Source organism: Myotis yumanensis, unplaced genomic scaffold (genome assembly GCF_028538775.1).
Source record: "Myotis yumanensis isolate MYYU_CA2020_CCGP unplaced genomic scaffold, mMyoYum1.0.hap1 SCAF_15, whole genome shotgun sequence".
NCBI lineage: Eukaryota > Metazoa > Chordata > Mammalia > Chiroptera > Vespertilionidae > Myotis > Myotis yumanensis.
The window spans coordinates 47,381,607-47,401,992 of NW_027223766.1; the positions used below are offsets into that span (position 1 = coordinate 47,381,607).

Genomic DNA, 20,386 nt, shown 5'->3' on the forward strand with positions numbered 1-20,386 from the left:
TCTTGGGGCCGCAGGGCCTGGGGTGCGGCTGGGGTGGGGGTGACCTCTGATGCTAGACTTGCTGCCCCACCATAGCCTCCGGACTCCCTCAGTGGTCTCTGTCTTGCTTTGGTCCCCAGAGGAATTGGTGGTGGAGATCCCGCCCCTGTCTCAATTATTTTTATTTTTTTATATCCCTTGAGATATTATATATATTTTTTATTCTATTGATGTGGTGACCATAAAAAAATTGATTTTGAATGCCAAATCAAGCTGATATTCCGAGGAGAAACACCACATGGTCATGAAGTATTGTTTATTATTATTATTACTGGCTTTAATTTGCTAATATATTGTTAAGTTTCTTCTTTTATAAGTTTTGATAAGGTTTTTTTCCCAATGGTTTTTGTCTATTTAAACTAAGTTGCCAATTCACAGAATTTGATATGATTTCATTTTATTCCATTCAAAATGGTTAAAAGTTTTAAAGTAATATGTGTGTGCATTACAAATATTGTCTCCTAAGAGAGATACAGATAAACATCAACAGGAAAAGTAGCTAAAACAAAGTATGAAATCTTTAAGATTTAAAGAGTGGAAAAACCATATTCAGGCTAGTATAGGAAAAAGTGTATGATTCCCTTCTGAGCGCCAAGCCAACTTAAGAATTTTAGAGTAATAAAAGTGTAGAACAAAATCATTACATTTTCACACATCAGTTAATATATTAGGAGTGTTACTTTTGACCCTGATGTTTAAATTTAAGTATAATATTGCAAATGAAAACTGGGAGTCAATTACATTAATAGCTCATGTTTGTCAACATTAGCCATTCCAAAAAGCATATCATCTTTAGAAAAGCTTAAATAAAACAGAAATCAAGAAATATGTTTCTAGTCCTAATTTTAAAAATTACCAAATTGTGAAATCTTGAAAAATGAAAAATATTTAAAACACCAATAGCTCATCTTTAAAAAATAAATATTAATAGGTCTCAGTTTTTTGTTGCAGTTTTGCAAAAGTAGATAGTGGCAATAAGGGTACTTCCAAGTATAGTATTTACTAAGAGATCTTGTAAAAACAGGACACAGAAAACCTTTTTTTTGCATCTAAAGGTAGGATTTGCCAAGAGGCTGAAACATGACATTATATAGAACTTTGATGACAAACAAAACACTGCACTATTAAGTATAATAAATATAGATCATTTTGGAGAGTAGGGGTGGGGGTTGGGGGGCAAAGGGGGGGATAAGGACACATATGTAATACCTTAATCAAGAGCCGAAACCGGTTTGGCTCAGTGGATAGAGCGTCGGCCTGCGGACTGAAAGGTCCCAGGTTCGATTCCAGTCAGGGGCATGTACCTGGGTTGCGGGCACATCCCCGGTAGGAGATGTGCAGGAGGCAGCTAGCTGATCGATGTTTCTCTCTCATCAATGTTTCTAACTCTCTATCTCTCTCCCTTCCTCTCTGTAAAAAATCAATAATATATATATATAAAAAAAATACCTTAATTAAGAAAGAAAAAAAATAAAATTATATACTACTTTTATAAGGCTGTTTATTTTCCTTAATAAAGCCTTCCCTTTTCTGAAATCAAAGATCAATATTTGCAGGTCTCTTTTAGTACCCCGATAACTTTAGTCAATGAGTTAACTTGGAAAACTCTGACTTTGATATAAGTGAAATAGAAATTTACTTTACTACCTGATTTGATTGATATAATTGAGCATAATAAAATATAACAGTGTAGTCCTGACCGGCTGGGCTCAGTGGATCAAGCGTTAGCCTGCAGACTGAAGGGTCCCAGGTTTGATTCCGGTCAAGGGCATATACCCTGGTTGCGGGCACATCCCCAGTGGGGGTTGTGCAGGAGGCAGCTGATCGATGTTTCTCTCTCATCGATGTTTCTAGCTCTCTATCCCTCTCCCTTCCTCTCTGTAAAAAAAATCAATAAAATATATCAAAAAAATAAAATAAAATATAACAGTGTAGCATGCATTCGTCTAGAGCAGTGGTCGGCAAACCACGGCTCGCGAGCCACATGCGGCTCTTTGGCCCCTGGAGTATGGCTCTTCCACAAAATACCACGTGCGGGCGCGCACGTACAGTGCAATTGAAACTTCGTGGCCCATGCGCAGAAGTCGGTTTTCGGCCTGGGCGAGTCTATTTTGAAGAAGTGGCGTTAGAAGAAGTGGGGGTACGTTCGCTGAGGTCCACCCCTCAGATTGAGGACGCTTTTAGCACAGACCAGCGTAGGAGTACCCTAATTAAGTTAATTATAATGTACCTACCTATATAGTTTAAGTTTAAAAAATTTGGCTCTCAAAAGAAATTTCAATCGTTGTACTGTTGATATTTGGCTCTCTTGACTAATGAGTTTGCCGACCACCGGTCTAGAGCACTTTGGCATTCTGACCAGTGGGGTGTTTGTTTTTGTTCCCTGTAGGTGCACCAAGCGACCAGAGTAGTGGCACCTCCTCTCCTCTGTGTGACAGTGGCTTACATCTCAACTATCATCCCAATAATACAGTAAGATGACTGATGCGTGGTTCATATTAATAAGGAGGCTAACGCCAAAAGCCCCCCAAATATGTATATTTATAATTTGCAGAACCTGATATTGAATCTGGTTTGAAATCCTTGGTGGCTTCATAATTTAAGTATCATAAGCCAGGAAGGAAAACATAAGTAGGTCAGTTATTTTTCTCCTCTGAGGTCTGAAAGCTGGAGAGACTTTTAGCTGCAAGAGGTCATGCATAACATCTTATAATCATTTTATGACATTGCATATTATATGTAATTTCATGCTCTAAATGATTTGCCATGATTTTTATCATTTTTCTACTGAAATTACTTAGCTAAAAGGAGCTATTTTATTTGCCACTTTTTAGATTTTCTTAACCATCTTCATGCATATCAGGGAATTAATGTAAAATGAGAAAAATCTAACCCATACATCATGTTAGTCTATAATGAATGTTAAGCTATACATACATTTAATGATTGATAAAATCAGCATGTGAGTTTTTTATATATTTAATGAAATTTTTTTAAATTTTTCACTTATATTTTGGAATAAACAGGTTTTATTTGAATTTTATAATTTTTTAAAACTTTTAAAACATTCATGCATTCTAAATACAAAGCAATCCTTTCTGGTTATATGTAAAACTAACAATTATCCTCTGTGCTTACAAACATGAAGGCTAACAGAGCTAACAGTAAGATGCTTTTATTTTTTTACTAGAGGCCCAGTGCATCCCCCAAGGGATCCTTAGCGCTGCCTTGGAGGTGGGAGAAGCTCCCACAACCTCCACTGCACTCGCCAGCCGTGAGCCGGCTTCTGACTGAGTGGCGCTCCCCCTGTGGGAGCGCACTGACCACGAGGGGGCAGCTCCTGCATTGACCATCTGCCCCCTGGTGGTCAGTGCACATCATAGCGAATGGTCGTTCCACCATTCAGTCGATTTGCATATTAGCCTTTTATTATATAGGATTCCACATATTGGACTAGAAGACGTATAGGTGCTTCTGCTGGAAAGGTAGGGAAACAATGCTCTAATGCAGTGGTTGTCAACCTTCCTCATGCCACGACCCTTTAATACAGTTCCTCATGTTGTGGTGACCCCCAATTTCATTGTTACAAATTGAACATAATTAAAGCGTAGTGATAAATCACAAAAACAATATGTAATTATATATGTGTTTCCCGATGGTCTTAGGCAGCCCCTATGAAAGGGTCGTTCGACCCCCAAAGGGGTCGCGACCCACAGGTTGAGAACCGCTGATCTAATGCATCTAAAAAAGCTTTAGTTTTGCTTGTTTTTTTGTAAGAGGAGTCTTGTGATAGCTTTATCTTTAGAAATAAGTACAATAAGATACAGATAATTGACATATTTTGCCCGTAGGCTAAAGGTCTAGTCATTTAGGAAATTGGGATTTTGAAACCAGGTGGTCTGATTCTGATTTGGAGCCTAAATCCTCTTCCCCCTGTTGTACTGCCACCCAAATGACCCCATGCTGGCCATCTACCATATCGTACATGAAGACCAGGAGAAAGATTCATATGAAACCCATGTTTGTGTTTTTGCAGTCGCCAGATAAGCTTTAAGAGCATCTGTCTTGCATCAAAAGACAGGTGTCTTACACTGAAGTGTTCACTAACCGAAGGGGGCCTCTCACTGAGAGGTCTTAGCCACTTCACCCTTCTGAGTGCTCTCAACTCTTTTAAAGATGTAGATTTGTCTGTACACAATTGCTGTCAATTAACATAATAATGCCAAGAATAATTCAACCTTTAATGATAATGGTGTGGTGGACATTTTTTACAATTTCCTAAGCAATTTTAAATAAATTAATATCCAAAAGAAAAGGTGACTAAAATAGAACATCTTTCTAACACTGTCATTCAGAAATTATAGAGAAATCAGTATCAACAGTCCCCTCATCAAATTAAGCCTTGGCCTCTTACAACCCATGACAGCTTAAATGTCAACATTACGCCATGTGCTACTGCCACAAAGAAAATTTAACAATGAAGCTCATATAATGATAGAGGCATAAATCAAGATTAAATGGAAAGCTCCATTATATCCAAATCATCTCCTCTATACATAAGAAAAAAAATCCAAACTTCTAATGAAACATAAAATACATGTGATTTTACATCAGCAGTATTTGATTAACATGACATTAAATACAAGAAAATACAAACATTTGATAAACATGAAGTTAAAATAATGGACAAGTATTTCTTTGAGTAGTTTTTAAAAGTTGTTTGATAAGAAAATTTATTATACTCAAAAATATTTGCCAGTAACTGATAAATCACAGGCACTTATAAGGGTTCTGTGCTTAGCAGATACTCAGAAAATACTGGCTAATTGAATTAAGTACAAACTTATTTTTATTTGTCACTTATGAGTTCATTGCCATTATAGTTTTGCCCTGTCTTTCCCATTTGTGGATGAATTCAGTTTTGTCACACATTTATTTTTTCTTCCATCTCCATCCCCATTTTTGGCATGCTTTTCTACCATCCTTAATCTCAGTGATGTACTCCTGCATTTTCAGTTAGAATTCCATTCATAAAGTAGTTAACAACTATAATTTCATTGTTAATGAATATGGAATTCTCCTTGTGGTAATCTGTAAATACCTTCTGATTATTTAGGGGAAAATATATCCCCCATAAGGATTTGTGAAATAGAAACTCAAAACACAGAAAGAAAAAAAAAAAAGACACTAGTGAATGTTGGAATTCTTTTCAGGACACATTATCATGTTCTTCATGGCCAACTTCTCCAGGCTTGAGATGGGAAAAGCGATGGTGTGACCTTAGACTGCTCCCTCTACTTCATTCTCGTTTCTCTCAGTATGTGCCCGGGACAGATTTGAGTCGGTGAGTTCATGTTACTAAGTTCCAATTTTTTCTTAATTCAAACAGGGACCTTTAGTCAAACTCTTAATATAGGATGTCTTCTGGTTCTTATTTTCATAGTAGAGGACCACAGATTCGTGTACCAGTGGGGTCCCTCGGCCTGGCCTGCAGATTGTGAGAGGGTGCCGGCCAGGCCGAGGGACCCCGCTGGTGCACAATTAGGGCTGGGGAGGGACCGCAGGAGGGTTCTAGGCCATGTCCAGCCCATCTTGCCCAGTCCCAATCGGCCGGACCCCAGCAGCAAGCTAACCTACCGGTCGGAGCATTTGCCCCCTGGTGGTCATTGGACATCAGAGCGACTGGTCAGAGGGTCAAATGAATGGTGGGACACTTAGCATATTAGGCTTTTATTATATAGGATATTTCTGGTAGTATGAAGAAGAATTAGGAAAGAATAGTATAACACAGTAAAACATTTATTAATCTAATTTTTAAAAAACACAGCACTTAAAACCCTGACTCTAATAATAGTTTTGTAATGGATTCAGTGTCTTTAATAGATATAGTTTAATGGAATTTTTATATTTCTTCTTGTGTTCTTTTTAATAAAATATTTTCTCAAGGAAAGTGTATAATTTAGTTGACAGCAAAATTATTTTCATATAGTTTATAATATTCTCATAGTTTTAGTTTCTTAAATAAGTGTAGGAACACTAGTGATGTCTTACTTATCATTCTTGAAATTAGTTTTTTCTCTTTTATCTTGGTTGTTTTGCTAGGGGATTGTAAATTTTATTTATTTTTTTCAAAGGACTAATTTGAGGCTTTGTTGAAGCTATTTGTTATGTGTACATATTGCAAATCATTAGTTTCGGCTTCTTTTTTTGTGTTGTTTCCATTCCTTCAATTCTTTGGCTTGCTTTTCTGTTCTTGCAGTTTCTTGAGATGGAAGTTCTAGGGGCCTAGAAAGTTTTCTGTAAAGAGTGGTATAGTAACTATTTTAGGCTTTGCAGGCCTTAACGTCTCTGTCACAACTCTTTAATTCTGCCCTTTACAATAAAAACTGCCATACATAATATATAAATGAATGGGTATGGCTCTGTTCCAATAAAACTTTATTTATAAAAACAGACGACAGGCTAGATTTAGCCCATAGGCCACAGTTTTGCCAAACCCTCATTTGATCATTACTTTTTCAGATTATTTTCCTAATATATGTAATCAGAACTAGACATTTCCATCAAAGTTTGCTTCAGCTATACTCACAGTTTTAGGGTTACATCTTAGTTTATTTATAGTGTTTTTGAATATAACATTTCCCATAGTTTTCTGGGTAGTGTTCTACATTCGTTCTTCAGTATACATGCATATCTTCTGGCACTACCGGTACTGACAATTTATCACTTTGAGTGAAGTACAGAAACATTCATTCCATTTAGGCCCTTTTATCCTCCCTAAGTTGTAAGTAAAATTATCTTAGTTTCCTAATCATACATCAAGCTTTTAGCGACTGAATGAATTACACTCAATAAATAATACAGTAATGAGCAGTTGTAAACATAGCGCTATTCAGAGTGGATAGCACAGCAATTCAGATTCAAGAACACCATTTACTGTTCACCCCTTCATTCAATAAAAGTTTATTTCATGTGTGTGACTGGGAGATGTTGTGTTTGGTTCCGCCTCTAAAGAAGCTCACAGGCAGTGGGAATAGTAAGGATCCAAAAGAAAAGACAAATAATTGTTCTATGGTGACAAATATAGAAGATTATTTAGCTCAAAAACCAGGAAACAATTTGTTGGTTGGTTTTGCCGAGGTCCATCATTATAACTTCAATGAGGTAATACTTCTCATTTCTATCAGTGATGAGATGTTATGTATTTTCTATGGTAATTAATTCATACTGTATGTCTAATATATGTCTAATTTCATATTATATTTCATAATTATTTTATATAATTATTTTAGACATAAGTAAAAGGTCTAACATATGTCTATTTTCAATTCTGAAATGTCAAAATATTGAAGAAAATTGCACTGTCAGGGAATTAGAAGGAGAAGTAGAGCTTTGTGAACTTTGGCTGATGTTTTAATCACTAAGCTTTATTTTTTGTGTGTGAAAAGTGAGCATAATGAATATAATAGTATATATATAATATATACATAATGTATATTTGAGGTTTGGAAAAAGTATTTATCTCTTTACTTTTAGTGCTTAGTATGCTTTATGGTTCAAAAGTGTTTGTATATTATATTAATTGTTTTCTTTTAATTTATCTTCTTGTTAAAAGTATTACATATGTCTCCTTCCCCCTCCCGCCTCACTGATCCCTTCCACCCCGCACCAACCCCGTCCATCCAAGACCTACCGCACTGTTGTCTGTGTCCATGAACTGAATGAGAAATAGAATAAATTACTGAAATCACTAACCTGAGTGCTTCTTTTTATTTTTTATTCAACACCTTCCCAAATAACCAAATCAAGTAAATGGCATGTTTTCAATATCTTTTGAGTAAATATTTCTTCCTACATACCCAGAACCACTCTCTAGAAACTGATTCTTATCATTGTTCATCTTGAGTAATTTACTGTTATTATTTTTTGTTAATCCTCACCAGAGGATATTTTTCCCCCATGGATTTTTAGAGAGAGTGGAAGGGAAGGGAGAGACACAGAGAGAGAAACATCGATGTGAGAGAGACACATCTGATTGGTTGCCTCCCGCATGTACCCTGACCAAGGCCAGGGATTGAGCCTGCAACCAAGGTACCTGCCCTTGACTGGAATCAAACCCAGGACGCTCAGTCCATTAGCCGATGCTCTAACCACTGAGCAAAACCGGCGAGGGCCATTTTGAGTAATTCAATATCCTTCTTATATCTCTCTTAACCTTATTAAGTTTTCCACCTTTTTTAACCACCACAGAGATATCGTTCTAAAATACAAATGAGATCCTTTCATTCATTCCAATGCTTCAGCTTTCAAGATTATATAGAAATGTTGCAGCATGGCTTGCAAAGATCTTTTTTTAAATTAGTACTGAGTTTTTGAGAGAGAGAGAGAGAGAGACATCAATTGGTTGTCTTCTGCATGTGTCCTGATTGGAGATCAAACCCACAACCTAAGTATGTGTCCTGACCAGAACCTGCCACCTTTTGGTCTATATTATTCTCAGTTTCCTTTAGGGAAAATTGGGGCCCTGTTGACCAATTAATCAACACTCTAATTCATTCAATAGTAGAGGCAAAATCATGCCCCAAAACAGTAATCTTTTTAATCAATCAATCTATTTTAATCAATCTATTTTACTCAACACCTTCCCAAATAACCAAATCAAGTAAGAGATCGTATGCAAACAAGGAAGCTCTTCAAATACTTCACTTCTATTTATGATAGGGTTTCCATCAAGCCAACCTGAAAAGTAGAGACAGATGTCAAAAGTGATATATGTTAATATACAGCCCTGGATTTATGAAAGGTTAAGTCCTTCAGAATTTTATCTAGGACTTATGTCACATATATGATTACATAAATTGCAGATTTGATCTAAGTGTATTAACTCCAGTCAGCTAAAAATATCAAACTGCCGTGATTCATTTAAAACAGAACGAACAAATATGCCCAAGACACACTTTAATTCATGGTACATGAAGCAATAGTTACGGTAATCAGAAAGTGGAAGGAAAGAAATGTATATTGCTAAAGTCAAATTAGTTCTCATTTTCCTAGGATGGCTGAGCTTCTGTGTAGATATTTTAGTCTTATTCGCTGTTGAATCTAAAATTAAACCTAAGAAAATCATGGAACATTACATTCTTTTTGTGCCATGCATATTTTTGTCATAAATTCAGAAGAAGATTACACAAACGATAGTTGTACTTTTTAAAGGGTTTTCATATAGTTTTAAGGTAGATCAAACATGTATATTTGGATACTTCTTTGTTATCAGTTGAAAGTGCTTGGCTAAGAATATCAGAGCAAATTTCTCTAAAAATGTTAATTTAGATGCTGAGCGTTTTAGAGGCAAAAGGCTTTTACCAAGGGCACAGTTCTGAATAGGATTTCAAAGCAGTGTGTCCATTTTCTAAAGTTTGTTGTGTTGTACAAAAGAATAATTCTCAAGCACGAGACATTAGAGTGCCTTCAGTGTATTTTGGGATTTTTGTCTATTTCTGTTCATCAAGCTTATATCCAAACATAGTAACTTGATACAGAAAAAAATAAATATTAGAGTTGCACAGAGTTGCTTTAAATTCTATAGCACTTGGCAAACAATTTACAATGGCATTGTTTAATTTTCTCCCACAACAACAACAATAAAATCAACAAGTTCATAGACATATTTACATAGATTAGTTATTACATTTTGAGGAAAAGTTTAATTGTTATTGAAATGCACAACATTCACATAATTTAGAGTATGAGCATTTAGACCTGAAGAGGAGCTACAAGAACCTCTTTTCCAAACCAAATTTGAAAAGACAAGAAAACTGGGGCTGAAAGTGGTTTAACAATTAACAAAAACACTGCAGCTTATAATATCAAGTGACTTTTTTTACATGATGTTTAATATTGGTGTTTTTTTAATGTGATCTTTCAATTATAAATAAGAAGATGCATTGAAAATGTCAAGAGGAGCCTGGGCCAGTTTTCTCAGTGGTTAGAGCACCAGCCCTTGGACAGAAGGGTCATGGGTTTGATTCCAGGTCAAGGGCACATACCTTGGATGCAGGTTCAATCCTGTTTTGGGCTATGTGGGAGGTATCATTTTCTGGTAAACTGGGAAAGAGTCCTAAAGCATCGTAGATGTACTTCTATTTACATAATATATATTTTATAGCTCAAAATGTCTTCAAATGTATCTGAATCTCAAGATGCTTTCTGAGAATTCAAAATTACATGTTATCTTAGTTTATCTTTAGTCTTCTATTTAAAAACAGATATTAAGAGTAGCGAACAAGTCTGAATTTGAAGCTGTATTTATATAGTTTGAGAGAAGAATTTTTCAACAGATTTGATTTCAAGTTGCAAATAGATACATGAGATGACATTTTGATCTGATCTGTGCTGACATATCTGCAGGCAGAATGCTTTTCAAGTCATTGCTGTGGACGGGGTCTGCAGTGGGATCATTCAGTGCCTCGCTGCTGACGACTGCATCGACTGGCTGCAAGCAATAGCAACTAATATTTCAAACCTCACGAAGCACAATGTAAGTAGTGATTCAAGTATTACCTGGCCGTAGAGTTCCTCACTGTGGTAAATTTCTTTTAAAAATACACACACACACGCACACACACACACGTATATATAACTTTATACCAACTATTTGATGTTCAACTAAGAAAATCCATCATGAAAGCTTTCTGGAATACTGACCAGAAAGTAGCCAAATGTATCAGTTCAAGAATACTTTCACACATAGGTTTCCATCCAGAAACGTGCTAAACATCTGCATTAGTTAAATAACTGAAAATATAGATTTAGCATGTAGTCACTTTATATATAAAATATATATAGATATGTGCATGCATGTGTGTGTTTGTGTGTGTGTATACAGAAGTATTCTGGAATGAAACAATACTAAATTTCAAGTATTGTTGATTTTCCTTTAGTGACCTTAGAATCACAGGTAGAAATTTTTGAAGTGGTGGGAGGGAGGATGAAAAGAGTTGGCATATAGACTGAAGATCTTACCTAAGACTACACTGGCACTGGAGCAGTCAGAGATGTTCTTGTGGGAAATGGTAATTCGCACGTTAGAGCCATACCCATATTATCAGGAATGACTTCTCTACTTTTTCTCTGTCTTTCTTCTTTTTTTTTCTTTTCTCATTCCTGTCTCTTTATTATTACTTCCTTATGATTATCGCTGTTGATTAATAAACTTGTCAATCCTTTCTTCCCCGTACTTTTTGGGGAAGTATCGTTTAACAAAATATCTGAGACTATAAACCTCACTTCATTGAGTATTGGTGTATAGCATTTAACTTATTTGATCTTAATTACTCTTTTAAAATATCTATTACATATTATCCATGTCTTAAACATTCTCCTCTTTCCACAACTCTTCTATGTCATGCTGGAACATTTAAGAAATCTTAGGAAAAATTCAAAAGTCAAGCAAAAGTATGTAACTTTTTTTTACCAACTCATGAAAATCCAGAACTCTTTTCACATAAATGACTCTCCAGATCCAACTTTATTTGCTCAGATTTTGCTTTGAAATCTGAAAAGGATTGTGGCAAATATTTCTTAAAAATAAGAAGACTGTCAGCCATTAAAGGCAACGATGGGTGTCATAGATGATCATGCATACATCTCCTGTGTGGATGCCTAGGGATTATCTAGGAATGAAATCAATAGTCATGGGGTATGTATATACTCAGCATTTTCTGGTAATGCCAAAGTTTTCCAAGATACTGTGAAATTTAAGGTTGACAGGTCTTTTTTCACAGGTCATATCAATACTTGGTATTATGCTACCTTTTTAAAATGTTTGTTTATTTGGTATGTTTAACCTGTGTCTCATAATAAAGTCAGGTGATTTTTTTCACGATGCCTTACTTGGGATATCTCTAAACTAGGAGGCCTGGCTTGGGCATGTCTGTCTTGGGCAAGAATGGCCCTGCAACACTCAATCTTTGTGAATGTGGTGGTTTCATCGTATTGGAATTACACATGATAACAAGAGGTATCAGAGTGACAGAAAGAAAAAGGAGAAGATCTCTGAGGATTACGCCTTTTATTCTCAACCCCTATTCCTTTATAGGGATGTTCTAGGGTTAAAGAAAAGACAGACACACCTTGTGGGAGTACGAACTCTGTATTTTATTGCATGCTATAATTAATTCTCCAAATGAGCCAAGATCTTATATTTATTAGAAAAAAATTTAAGAAGAATAGAATGTTAAACTTTTTCTCTTGACCTAGATCCAAATTTTCATTGACCACCCCAAACCTAGGAGTACTCATAAAAACTGTTTCATGGGAATGTGTGTTCGGTTAGAATGCTATAAACTAGAAAACAGGCATTTGAAAAGTCAGTACTTTATTTTAAACAGAAAGTGAAGATGTAAGTGTCTCTCTCTTCTGGAAGCACAAAGAAGGAAAAGTCACATTTTACTGCCTGTTTTTCAGCCTTGTGATCAGTGCTCAGCTTGAAACTTAGGAAAGCAGACAATTCTCCTCTCTTTACTGTTGTAGCTGCTGAGAGAGCCACATGTCTCTTATGATAATGTGGCTCTTTTCTACGTTACTTACTTGTTCTTTAACCTCCCTGTGATTATACTCTGATTGCATGTGCTTTTGATCTCATAATCAGTTCTCATTCAAAATAATTATAAAATAAGTTAAAAATAAAATCATGAGCTTGCAATGATGTACTTGAAATGTCCTTACATATACGTAAGTGATGATTAGAATAAAAAGTGGAATATTAAAATCGTAGCTTTATAGGATTTTAAAATAATGAATCATGTTTTCATGTGTGGCCCGATTAAAGAATAGACTGAGGAGGAAGTTAAAAGTTATTTCTTTAAATAAAAAAAAAGGAAAATAAAAAAAGAAACAATAAACAAACCAGTACTAGAATAAGTGGAGCAATACACTGCTTTTTAAAAAATATATATTTTTATTGATCTCAGAGAGGGAGGGAGGGAGAGAGAGAGAGAGAGAGAGATGGAAACATCAATGATGAGAGAGAATCATTGATTGGCTGCCTCCTACATGCCCCACACTGGGGACTAAGCCCGCAACCTAGGCATGCGCCCCCGACCAGAATCGAACCCTGGACCCCTCGGCCCACAGGCCAACGCTCCATCCACTGAGCCACACCAGGTAGGGCCCACTACCTATTTTTCATTGTCTTTGTTCACCAATCCCAGCAATGATAATTCTGTGAAATAGGGAGATTTTCATACCTGTTTTACGTGAAAATTTCATGTAATTGTAGTTGCTGTTTAAAAACATTTTTCCAGATGTCAGTGGATGGTTAAAATACTCAGACAAACACATTTTAATTTTACTTTACCATTATTCAAGTGGCTCCAAAGTAGTTACAGTGCGCTTAGTAAATGGTAGAAAAGGCAGTTTTCAGGACTTGTCTTCATGTGGTGGAGGGATGTGCCAGCAGCTCTGGCTGCCACCGATGATTCCTGTGGATGGACTGTTGTCTGGTCATAGTTCCTTATGTCCCTTCTACATGTCTACCTGCCATAATGAGGTGTCTGATAAACAAGTGTGTTTTTTAAATAAGGCTTCTTCATCTAAATCACTGAGTGACTTTCTAGTAGGCATCAGGTGGACAATACAGTGTCCCAGAGGGCCAGGAGTAAATAAACTGGAAGGCATATGTCAGATTGCAAATCCAGGCAAATACATTGGGACACGTGGATATTGCAGGGCAACCATGACTCTCTTAAGAACATTTTTACGTGTTTACTCTCAAGAAGGGACCATGGAAATCATCTTGCCCTACCTCCCACCCAATTAAGAAATATTGGCCTGGTATGACTCACTTGCTTGAGCATCGTTCCACCCACTGAAAGGCCACCGGTTTGATTCCTGGTCGGGCCACATGCCCAGGTAGCTGTCTTTATCCCTGGTTGGGGTGTGGGGTGCATGCAGGAGGCAGCCAATCAATGTGTCCCTCACATCAGTGTTTCTCTCTCTCCCTCTGCCTTCCTCTCTCTCTAAAATCACTAAAAGCATATTTTTCAAAAACCCCAACATATTCTCTAAAAGAGAGAAATATCTCCTGCGAGGTTCCCTGCTGGAAGGTTCTCAACGTCAAGAAAACCACTGCTTCATTTTGCAGCAACTGAACATTTGACAGTATCAGGAATTCTGCTTCTAATGAACAAAACTCTCTTATATCTCTCATCCATTTGTGCCAGTTCTTTCTTGGGAAAAACAAATCATAATTTATTTCCTTCTTTACTTGGCAATTCCTCCAATATATAAAGACAAGTATCATATGTCACCATTCTTTTTTTTTTTTATAGTAATATCACTGGTTTTTTCCTCTGGTCCTTGTTGGGATGTCATCCCAGTCTTTCTCATCCTAATCACTCACTATCACTAGATGTTAAAGCTCTTTAGAAAAGTAGAGGATTAATTATACTTTTAAGCTTTTGTTACTGACATTACCACAATCTTGAGTCTCTTAAAGATTCATTATTATCTTGGCATGAATTTACTGATTGTATACTATCTATCTATATATGGAAAACACTCATTGATGTTGTATTTATTATGATGATTAATCAAAATTTATGATTTCTCATTAGTATTATATACTATTAGCAGTAGTAAAACATTCAAAGTTTAAATGTGTATTTTTATCTAAATACACTTATGAGTTAGAAATCCTAGTTCTTGTATTGATTGCACCAATTACAAAATACTTAATGTGAGGCAAGCAACGCATACTAAAGCCAGTTGGGCAAAAGTTTAAAAGGTTCTTAAATTTCAAAGATTGAGATTCTTACTAGGTAACCAGAAGATTCAGATAATATGTTTCTGCAACTGCTAAATACCATAGTTTATAACCCCCATTTTTGAGGAGTATGTCCTACAATGTTAATGCAAATAAAATATTGAGGATATTAGTAACTTAAATAAAAATTATGAGGGTACTAAAGATATGTTTTCTTTTGAAATGTTGTTTCTTAATGTATATAGTGACTTTCTTTCAGAGTACAGAGTAAAAGTAGGAAAAAAGTATAACATTATTATGAAGACACCTAAAAAAACATAACTCCAACCAAATGATCAAAGTTGAACTCAAAATTTAGTCATGTTGACAGTATCTTAATATGATATAGTAAAAATAGTACTTTACCCCATAGGCTTCCTCCTACATTTCATAACCTTTGTTGTGCAACGAGAAAAGCATCAAAAAAATTCCAACTGATGAAGATATTACAAAATACCTGTCCAATAAGTCTCAAAATTGATGTCATAAAAAACAAGGAAAGTCTGAGAAACTTTCAAAACCAAGAGTAGCCTAAGAAGACATGGTGACTAAATGAAACATGGTATCCTGGATGAGATTCTGGAACTGAAAAGGATATTATTTAAAAACGAAAGAAATCTTAATAAAGCATGGATTTAGTTAATAAAAATTCAGTACTTTGCTATTGGTTCATTCATTTTAACAAATCTTCTATGGTAATTAAATATAAGATGCTAATAATAAGAGAAACTGGGTATATGTTATATGGGAATTGCTATTTTTGGAACATTTCTGTAATTCTAAAACTTTTAAAATAAAAAATTTATTTAAAATATACATAAGTGTGTATATATGTGTATGTAATCTAAATATATGTATACATATATTTGCCTTATATATAGTTACATTAATGCCAGATATGGACATTATTTTTAAAATATAATTTTATTGATTTCAGAGAGGAAGGGAGAGGAAGAGAGAGATAGAAACATCAATGATGAGAGGAAATCATTGATTGGCTGCCTCCTGCACACCCTCTACTGGGGATTGAGCCCACAACCCCGGCATGTGCCCTTGACCAGAATCGAACCTGGGACCCTTGAGTCCGCAGGCTGACACTCTATACTCTGAGCCAAACTGGCTAGGGCCAGATATGGACATATTTTTAGATCATTGTCAGCTCCCTGATTTATTGATATACTGATTCAATAAATATTTTTGAGGGCCTACAGTGTCAATTTGGTATGAGTCAGCACTATAATTTTAAGCAAAAATGGATAGTTTTTTCCCTCATGGAACCAATAGTCTAGTGAGGAAGGGAGACATTAATTAAATGATCACACAAGTAAATGTGAAATTACAACTTTTATAGATAACATAAAGAAGTGTTATGAGGGGCTATATCTGTACCTACTCAGAAATGTAAGGACAGTTTCCTCAAGTTGATATATAAACAATGAGTAAAACAGTTTAATTGGTGGCAGAAGACATGTATATAGAGGTAGCAGTATGGATCTCTACAAGAGAAAAATTAACAGACTTAATCACAATAATGAATCTCATTTAATATAAAAATTGCCACTGATTGTGGGTAAAAAAAATATTTCGATAAGTAGTAAGCTTTTATTTTTATTTATTTTTTTATTAAATCTTTATTGTTCAGATTATTACATTTGTTCCCCCCATAACTCCCCTCCTTCCAGTTCCCACCCCACCCTCCGCCCTCACTCCCCACCCACTGTCCTCATCCATAGGTGCACCATTTTTGTCCAGTCTCTTTCTGCATCTCCCACTCCCCTTTCCCCCCCAAGAATAGTCAGTCCATTCCCTTTCTATGTCCCTGATTCTATTATAATCAACAGTTCATTCTGTTCATCAGATTATTTATTCACTTGATTCTTAGATTCACTTGTTGATAGATGTGTATTTGCTGTTCATAATTTGTATCTTTACCTTTTTCTTCTTCTTCCTCTTAAAGGATACCTTTCAGCATTTCATATAATTCTGGTTTGGTGGTGATTAACTCCTTTGGCTTTTTCTTATCTGTGAAGCTCTTTATCTGGCCTTCACTTCTGAATGATAGCTTTGCTGGATAAAGTAGTCTTGGTTGTAGGTTCTTGGTATTTATCACTTTGAATATTTCTTGCCACTCCCTTCTGGCCTGCAAAGTTTCTGTTGAGAAATCAGCTGACAGTCGTATGGGTACTCCCTTGTAGATAACTGATTTACTTTCTCTTGCTGCTTTTAGGATTCTCTCTTTGTCTTTTGCTCTTGGCATTTTAATTATGATGTGTCTTGGTGTGGTCCTCTTTGGATTCCTTTTGTTTGGGGTTCTCTGCACTTCCTGGACTTGTAAGTCTATTTCTTTCACCAGGTAGGGGAAGTTTTCTGTCATTATTTCTTCAAATAGGTTTTCAATATCTTGCCCTCTCTCTTCTTCTGGCAACCCTATAATTTGGATGTTGGTATCCTTGAAGCTGTCCCAGAGGCTCCTTACACTATCTTCACACTTTCGGATTCTTTTTTTATTTTGCTTTTCCGGTTGGGTGTTTTTTGCTTCTTCGCATTTCAAATCTTTGACTTGATTCTTGAGCTCCTCTGGTCTGCTGTTGGGAGTCTGTATAATATTCTTTATTTCAGTCCATGTATGCTTAATTTCTAGTTGGTTCTTTATCACAACATCAAGGGTCTCATTAGATTTCTTGTAGATCTCAATAAGTTTATCGGCGGCTTCTAGATAGTTCTTGAGAGACCTTAAAAGTATGGTTCTGAACTCAATATCCTCCATTGACAGTTTTGTCCTGTTTCTTTGTCTCCGCATTTTTTATGCTTTCTTGGTGCATAAGAGAAACCCTAAGGCCTACTGGAGAAATAATTGGTTTTGTCCTCAACCGACAAGTATTCTGGATGGCGGCATTTGCTGGCTTTCCTTCAATTGTTCTGTGAAGCCACCAAGGACCCATCTTGTATCTGTTCACATTATTGCCCGCCACTACCCATAGAGTGTTGGCTTTCCCCTGATGTTTGCCACCTCATGGCCACCCAGGGGCTACAACACTTTTGAACATCACGTCAGTGTTAAGAACAAGAAAGAAAGTGAATAAGAATAAGTAGCATCACCTACATCTCCTCCCTTTTATCAAGCTAAGATAAAGGACTAAATAATGAGAAGTGTCTCATTCTTCTGAACGCAGTCCCGTGACAATCCCAGCAGGAGGGGACCCAGGGCAGTGCAGGTGGCTAGTCTTTACTTTCTGTAGCGTTTATAGCAGGATATAATCAAGAAAAGAAGGTTGCAAATAGCTTTTTATTCAGATAACCAAAAATGTCTGCCACACGGCTTGATACTAAAGGTGTATTAATCCTAAAGAAAATGCACAGATAATACCCTCTGTGATTTTTATGGGATCATCTTAGTCCCTCAGGATTTACACACATACACACAACACACATTTAATCAGTCCTTTGAGTTTAGTCAGCAAATATTTCATCTATCTTCCTATATTTTACTCATTTATCTTCAGAAGTGAAAAATATTTAATCCATGGAGATCTGAAACAAGAGATGGCAAAGACTTGCAAGTGGAACAAATGGATTATTTTTTCCATGACGTGCTGGTTGTGAAAAACTAAAGAAAAAAATTCCTATTATATCTGCCACGTTGAAAAGACTTGATACATCTTGCAGTTCAATTGAAAGTCATGAAAAAATAATACCTAGCAGAAAGGAGATTTATGGGAAATACATGAAGGCCTGTGGTTAGAGGTTGCAGAATGTGTTTCTGACAGACATGTGTGTCATTGCAGTAGATTTTGTTTTTCTTTTATCGCTACTGACATTTCTGAGTCCTTATATCTGCTTCTTAAGGCGAGCATGTTGTACATTTCTGCATTGTTTTTCCTCAGACACAAAAATATGAATGTGAGACATGCGGTTGTCAACCAAAAATGGGTAACCGGGAGTAAAATCAAACAGCTGCAGTCTGTTACTTACGTCATGATAAAAGGAAGGGAATGTTTGGGAATTAGATGCATATTTGGACAATCATAGGTTTGTGATTTACACAATTAGAGTTTATTTTTGGCAGTTTACGTCAGGAAGCATTTCAACAAAATAACTAACCTACTTTGTCTCTTGGAAAACTACTCACTGAAAGTTAAATGATGTTTGAACATTTTCTTGATATTGGCAAATATTAGCTTGTTTTCATTTGCACAACCTAAAACATCTGCTTTGATATTAACTGAATGATGCAGTCATCATAAAATGAGGCAGTTTTTAAATTATAATAAGCCTTTCAATCTTTTTATTTGTTTGTTGGTTTTTAATCCTCACCCAAGGATATTTTTCCATTGATTTTACAGAGAGTGGAAGAGAGGAAAAGACAGGGAGAAACATGGATGTGAGAGAAACACATCAATCGGTTGCCTCCTGCACACGCCCTGACCAGAGCCCAGGCAAAGAGCCTGCAACTGAAGTACATGCCCTTTGACTGGAATCGAACCTGGGACCCTTTGGTCCGCAGGCCGAGGCTCTGTCCACTGAACCAACCCGGGTAGGGCTAAATGAGGCAGTTTTATGGGATACAATTCACATGCCACCCTTGATCCAATTGGGTTTTGCTTGTCTCATGCATCCCTCTCTTCCCATTAGACCTCGTTCTTTCTTTCTGGCCAGTTCTTCATGTTACCCAGTCTCAAAGCTACAGAAACTGTGCAAAAAGCATAATTCCACCAAGTATTCAATACAGGCTTTTTGATTGGTTGGTAACAGATGTTTAGGGGCCTGCTCTTTCTGTCTACATCTCTACACTATCCTCGTTGTCGCTGATGACACCTGTAGTTTTAGCTATTTCCTTAGCTGATTCCCCACCAGACCAAAACAGTTTTGAAGTGATTTTTGCAATGTAAGAGAGACATGTTTTTCCCCTTGCTGAAATCACATAAATCTTCTCATTTTTTTTCTTTTATATTTTAAAAGAGAAATATCTTGCCAATAAGTCTGGTCTTATGATGGGCCATTTGATGATTCTCCAACTTTGTCCACAGTATTCATTAATTTCCCATGATCTACAACTTTAAAAGGAAAAAATAAAATAATTCAATTAAACAACTTGTAAATGAAAATAGTCTTCATTAATCTGATATAAGATTATACCATACAGAATTAGCATTTTGTGTTTCTCTTAGAAAAGCAATGAAAAATTATAATTAGTTTTAACTAATACAAATTCTGAACAATGACTCTGTGTAGCCTAAGGTCCTTTATCTAAGTCTCATATTCATTTTCATTCAGTTTTTGGAGCATTTTACATAACTTAGAACAGAAGGAATTCTTATTTTGAGGATTTATTTTAAATTCTAATAAAATGTCACTTACTAAATTGTCTGAAAGTCGATGTTATGCTTTATGTGGGATTCTGACTAAAAATATTTTGACACCTTTTCTTTATACTTTAGCGTTTAAATACTCCATTTCCCCTGTTCTCGAGTGTTAAAGCAAATTGGAAATAATATTATTTCAAAGTGAAAATATAAACTACAGAATATTACTCTTTTGTTCTTG

General features: G+C 35.9%; 1 protein-coding gene across 7 annotated transcripts in view; it reads left to right on the forward strand.

Annotated features, from left to right (window-relative positions):
• Positions 1-20,386, forward strand: part of SNTG1 (syntrophin gamma 1) — a 121,334-nt gene that overhangs the window by 80,858 nt on the left and 20,090 nt on the right. For all 7 annotated transcript variants that reach the window (XR_011468242.1, XM_070392300.1, XM_070392302.1 and 4 more), the window contains 3 exons: positions 2,429-2,511; positions 5,253-5,383; positions 10,447-10,576. Coding sequence is in view for 6 of the 7 variants with exons in the window: in XM_070392300.1 (XP_070248401.1) it covers positions 2,429-2,511; positions 5,253-5,383; positions 10,447-10,576 (344 nt within the window). In the remaining variant the exon portion in view is untranslated. The remainder of the gene's footprint in view (positions 1-2,428; positions 2,512-5,252; positions 5,384-10,446; positions 10,577-20,386) is intronic.